General features: G+C 43.0%; 1 protein-coding gene across 1 annotated transcript in view; it reads left to right on the top strand.

Annotated features, from left to right (window-relative positions):
- lrp3 (low density lipoprotein receptor-related protein 3) overlaps positions 1 to 3,486 on the top strand; it is an 8,528-nt gene extending 5,042 nt beyond the window's left edge. Inside the window, exons 5-7 of the mRNA XM_035682155.1 lie at positions 27 to 499; positions 741 to 873; positions 1,661 to 3,486. Of these exons, the coding sequence (XP_035538048.1) occupies positions 27 to 499; positions 741 to 873; positions 1,661 to 2,527 (1,473 nt within the window). The 3' untranslated portion in view covers positions 2,528 to 3,486. The remainder of the gene's footprint in view (positions 1 to 26; positions 500 to 740; positions 874 to 1,660) is intronic.
- The last annotated feature ends 2,584 nt before the right edge of the window (positions 3,487 to 6,070 follow it).

Here is a 6,070-nt window from a genome sequence, read left to right as displayed (position 1 = left end):
TTATGTATTTCTCCTCCATCCTTCAGGTCAAAGGTTACTGTTTTCCTGGCGAGCGTCCCTGTGGCAGCGATCAGGGCTGCTACTCTGAACGCCAACGCTGCGACGGCTACTGGCACTGCCCATCAGGACGCGACGAGGAGGCCTGCCCGACGTGCCCAGATGGGGAGTTCCCCTGCGAGGGTGGTACCGGAGTGTGCTACCCGGCCTCCGAGCGCTGCAACAACCAGAAGAGGTGCCCGGATGGGTCTGACGAGAAGAACTGCTATGACTGCCAACCCGGAAACTTCCACTGTGGGACTAACCTGTGCATCTTTGAGACGTGGCGGTGTGATGGCCAGGAGGACTGCTTGGACGGGAGCGATGAGAGGGACTGCCTGGCGGCGGTGCCCAGGAAAGTGATCACGGCCGCCCTGATCGGCAGTCTGGTCTGCAGTCTGCTGCTGGTCATTGCCCTTGGCTGTGCCCTAAAACTCCACTCGCTCAGGAGCAGAGAGTACAGGTGGGGAGAGACAACACAACACAGCTTTCATATTCACTTTTTATTACTGGTCCCCCTTCTTACACTAAGTATGCATGTACTGTTTTTTCTTCTTTTTGTCATTGAATAACTCTATGACCATAGTAACAAGTTCTATATGCAAGGTCAGTCTTATATTTGGGTCCTTATTGCTGTTGTTTTTTTAGAATAACATGTTTTCCTAACTTATTAACTCGCTCACTCTCTGTCTACGTCATTTCAGAGCTTTTGAGACTCAAATGACTCGCATGGAGGCCGAGTTTGTTCAGAGAGAGGCCCCCCCTTCGTACGGCCAGTTAATCGCCCAGGGTCTCATCCCTCCGGTGGAGGATTTCCCGGTGTACAACCCCACCCAGGTAGAGCATTCACACACAGTAATACACTCTGGGCCTCATTTTCTTGAAGCTAAGGATATGAACAACAATTTTAGTGTCCAGCAGCTGCAGTAGTGCAATCATGACACAGACAATATTGAATTTTTATAACTTATTATAGTGCATAAAATGTGTTTCCTTTATTATTGGTTGCTCAGAGGAATAGTTTGAATTTTGGGGAAGCTAGCTTGGTTCTGAAGGTAATAAAATCTCCCTATCAGCACATCTTAAGATCACAAAGTAACACGTATCTTTTTTATTTAATCCGTGTAAAACCAAGAATTTGCAGTTTTACAGGGGCTTATGTGCAGGGCTATTTTTTGCTGATGCCGTGACATCTGAACTTGCATGGCATATACACAATGATGACAAGACTCCTGGAAGTCACTGCTCCCAGCCAAGAAATAGTACACATAACCCCCTGTACAACAGCAAGTTGTTGTTTTTACACTTTGGATGTGGATGGACAAAAAGAAGTTCTTTTAATTAGTAGTTAGTGAGCGTTCGAGTTACTGGCAGGTTGGTTTTATTACCTTAGGACAAATTAACAATAGCTGTTTCCCTGTTTCCAGTCTTTATGCTAAGCTAAGTTAAGCTAACTGGCTGCTTGTTCCAGTTTCATATTGCATAGACAGATATAAGAGTGGTACGGATCCTCCCAGCCAACTCTCAGCGAGACAGGCAACAGGGCCATAAATGGCTACTATTTCTGGTAAAATGTACTTTACAAAATTGTAGCTCCCGTCTGTCCGCCCTCTCCCTCCTACAGGCCTCCGTATTACAGAACCTGCGGTTGGCGATGCGCAGGCAGATCAGACGCCACTCGACGCGACGCACCAACTCCTCCTCCTCTCGACGGCGTCTTGGGCATCTGTGGAGTCGCCTGTTCCACAGTGGAGGACGAACCAGAGGCCACGCCCCCCTGCTTGACCCCCCTGGACCTACACAGATCACACTGGGGCTCCATAGCTACCGAACTGTGGGTGTGCAAGGGCCCCAGGCAAGGGCCAGGTCTGGAGCTGGGCTCGGGGATGAGGTCAATGTAGTTGGTATGCCAGGCTCTTGCTGCTCAGCCAACATGGACATGCAGCCCTACACGCCTGAAAGCCCTGCCTCACCTCTGTCCTTGCAGTCAGTGGACAGTCCAGAGGAGGAGGACCTGTCACCTGTCAGCAGCAGGGCTCCGCAGTCTGAGCCCGCCACCCCTGTTCAGAGTGACTGTTCTGCCCATAGCAGACCGCCTCTCACTCCCCAGGAGGCCTCTGTACCCCCATGCCACCCCCGGGCATCTAGAAAGCTGGTTCTGGAGCTTGCTGTTAACCTAAAGGGTGTTTCCTTGAGACGTTACTCCCCCTTGGGGCCTTTGTCCCCTATCTCACCCCCTGTGTTTCCCAGCAGCTCGCAGACGTCTACAACCCACCCTCACACCCAAGGGCTGGAGGTGACTTCACCTCCCGAGCCCTCGTCTTCTGCGAAAGCAGAGGACAGCGATAGCCACTTTACCGTGGAAGTGCCATGCAGGGAATTAAGAAGCAGGGATGAGAGGAGGAGGGAGGGCAAGAGCAGACTCTGCAGGTTCAGGACCTTCAGTGATGAGGGAGGAGATTCAGGGAGAGAGACAAGGCCAAACTTTTAGAAGAGTTTAGGAAGATGCTCTCCTACCCCTCTCTCTGTTGAGACCTGGTGTCAGCAATATCTGCTCTGCTAAAGTGTCCTTGAAGTGTGTCCTACCAGACCCAGAGGTGAGACCCGTACCATATCCCACCACATGTAGGGGGCACAGTACAATATAATTAGGTCATGACCCTTTCAACACTTTGAATGCATAAAAATCTGCACATGCACAAAATTATGCATATGCAGTCTTTTCCTAAGATGAATAAAACCAGCGTTGGTAGTGCTTATGGTGTGTGCTGTAATGTAAATCTTTTTGTCAAACAGGAGCTTAATGTTGACCCCCACAGTTCAGTGCAAACAGACAACCTTGTTTAACCTGTTTAGACATAAACTCATCACGAGCCTGTCCCAGAAATTCAAACTCAATTCCGGCCACCAGTACCAATACAATATTGACAACGCCAAAGCAGCCTTTGTGTCGTTACCCAGAGCCATTATGCACCGCTATATACTGTGAACCATAAAAGCCTATTAAGTGATCACATATGAATTTATCGGATTAATGGTCCCCTACTCTGTCCTATTCCCACTCTTTTGTTTGAGGTGGTGTTAGTTTTGTTATTGCATAACAAGGTCATGGTTGGCTGTCGCAGTTAAGGAAAAAGCTGGCAATATTTTAGATCTTTTCTATTTGTCAACAAATCATATGAAAAAGCTAAAACCAAAATGTGTCCTACTACAACTAATACTTTTGAACTTCACCAGCCTGTGTATATACTTAAATTTATTTTAAAGGCTAAATAATTTCCCAAAACTGAAATCTTCAAAAAACGACATTTGTCGGAGACTATTTTCAGCCGTGCATTAATACACAGTTGGTGCATGTTTATGGTAATGATGCAACATGTCACCCAGTGCTACAGTGGGGCTCATTGGTGTGGTTTTAATAGTTTTTGGATAACCATGGTGTCTGTGAGACAGAGGAATAAGCTATATTAGGCTACACAGACAATACTAGAATAATACATTGTTGGTTTTGGTCTTTTCATGGGAGTTTTTAACAATAAAAAAGTATAAAATACCACCAGACTTACTGTTTTAAATACAACTTTGAACCAGAAACGTTTGACATTCTGGGAAATATTCTTAATTGATTTTTTGGCGGAAAGTTAGAAATGATAAGAAAATTGATACCACGCTCATATCTGTGCATAAGATTTAAGGCTACCCCAGCAGCCAGTCAGCTTAGCTTAGCTTAGCACAAAAACTGGAAACAGATTGAAACAACTAGCCTGGCTCTGTCTAAAGGTAGCTGTCAAAGGTGCTGGCTAAAGCCTTATTTATAACAACATGAGATATTAAAGTGGTCTCATATAACTCTTAGCCAAAGTGCAAATAAGCCTATTTCCCAAAAATGTCCAAATATTCCTCTAACACTTGTGCAGTGTCACGGATTCATGCCGCGGTTCAATCATGCCAAACTCTCGTCAGTATTTATTCAACATATACTGTACGTTTCCCCCGTGTTGCTTCTGTGACCCCTTTTAAGAAACACTTAGAACTTTCTCATTATGTTTTGGAAGTTGTATCATAGATTTTTAAATTCAGCAATTTTAACTTGATATATCATCAGTTTTAAAAAGCCAAACCTGGATGGAAACTGAAGAAGGGAGTCCAACTATATGGCTCTGTAATTCAAATTCAAACCCAAACTGTCCTCTCCAGGAAGCCTCTCCTCGCTTGAATGAACTTGACTGTGTCTGATTTCTATTCAGTTCAGTGAAGACTTTACATGAATGTCCAGGAAAAGGGATGCTTCTTTACACTATTGATTGTTTGCAGAGTCTCCTTCAATCAGCGGTACTGATGCGTACTGCAGACTGCACACTGGTCACTGCAGATGTCTGAACTGCTGGTTTATTCCACTGGAAATTCATATCTATGCTGTGGAATTTTCTATGACAGGATGTAAAAACAAAGACCTCTATTTTTCAGTCTTCAGCGGAGACCTGTACTTGTTCTACTTTATATTTCTCTCTCTGCCTTGACAAACGTTGACCTTGATTGAACCTGGTTGCCTGTGTCTCTGATGTTTTGTAAAGCTTGTCTCTCTGAAGTTATGACACTGATGACCCTTTACTAATCACTGTTGGACTTCTAAAGAATGTATCACTTTCATTTTTCTTGAAATCAATGAATTTCTGAGTCTTTTATTGCAGCATATTGATACTGAACAGAAAAGACAGATTACGAGTGTAAGTGGCGAGAGAATGAGAAATGGGGCCAATTGCTGGTAGATATTTAGCTGCAGTGTCAGGTTCTACGGAAGCCCCGAGAGGCAAGTGAGAAAGAAAAATCAGGTGGCCTATTTTTAATTCTGATCTATTTTTAAGTGTGAATTAAATTGTTTTCTTTCATGTGTTTATGACTTAGAACAAAAAAAGGATTTTCCGGGATAATAAGTGTTTGATTTTGTAATACTCACTTCAGCCACAAGGGGCTAAAGTGCACCACTTTTCTTTCAGGCACTCTAAACATAAGTATATTATGTATTAGCTAACACAACTTCTTTTTTCCCAGTTTCACAGGTGTAAAATTATTTGGATTATTCTGGTATATATATTTATGATTTTTTTCACTTTTGTTTGTAAGTCATAAAAAGAGAGAGGAAGAAAACAATTTAGCCATAGAAAAATTCATCACCTGAATTTTCTTTTTTTTTTGCCTCTCTGGGCCTCCATAGATTTCTGTACTAAATACATGGTCTTTCCTGCTGTTTTCCCTTTTAAAGTGAGCTTAATGTGCCATGCTACCCTCATGTGCTTCCTTCTAATAGAGGTTTTGTCTTTAACAGCTGCTACATGATGTGCCATTAGAGATGTCTCCATACCCCTTCACAATTAATCCTTCCTAATGATCTGTTCTAATTCCCTTTCCTTTCCCTCGAGATATAGAGAAATACAAATTGATTTACTCATTTCTAGTTTTGCATATTTTGTGCTATTTTTTTATTATTGTACCTTGTTATTTAAGTTCAAAGCCTGTTGTCCTCATTTGACTTAATGAAATAGTTTAGCTGCTGTTTGAAATTTTTTTGATTTCATTAATATCTGCAGAATGTGTGTACTTGCTTTGTAATGTACATAAGTGTGTTATAATGCCTTAATGGGTTTTCCTTGCTCTTGTAAATATCATGGAGGGTTTCACGGAACAGTTGTGGTTTACATGTATGAAGAGATGAGATTTGTCTGTGTGTCTGGACACAGCTCCACGGTGTGACATGTGATTGGTACGACTGACTACTCTGGAGGTATAGTGCACTACTACGTCAGGAATCTCTGGGATTATTATGGAAGAAGAGTTAGGGAAAAGAACATTTGTTTTTCAAAAACCTTGTTCATGTGTATTTACTTGTGTATTTAAATGGCAATTGGTAAAAGTCTTGGTGACTTTCATTGCTTTGATGTTTTTCAGACTGCAGCCAATAATTTGAATTCTGTCCATGTAACGTGAGACTGTCACATTGGCTACTAAAGGTTAAGGTGATGTTTTATTATCTGTT

Source organism: Morone saxatilis, unplaced genomic scaffold (assembly GCF_004916995.1).
Source record: "Morone saxatilis isolate NCDOM2014 unplaced genomic scaffold, NCSU_SB_2.0 Contig11, whole genome shotgun sequence".
NCBI classification, from domain to species: domain Eukaryota; kingdom Metazoa; phylum Chordata; class Actinopteri; family Moronidae; genus Morone; species Morone saxatilis.
The sequence above is the reverse complement of the archived record's forward strand: the minus strand, read 5'-3'. Positions and strand labels throughout refer to the sequence as shown.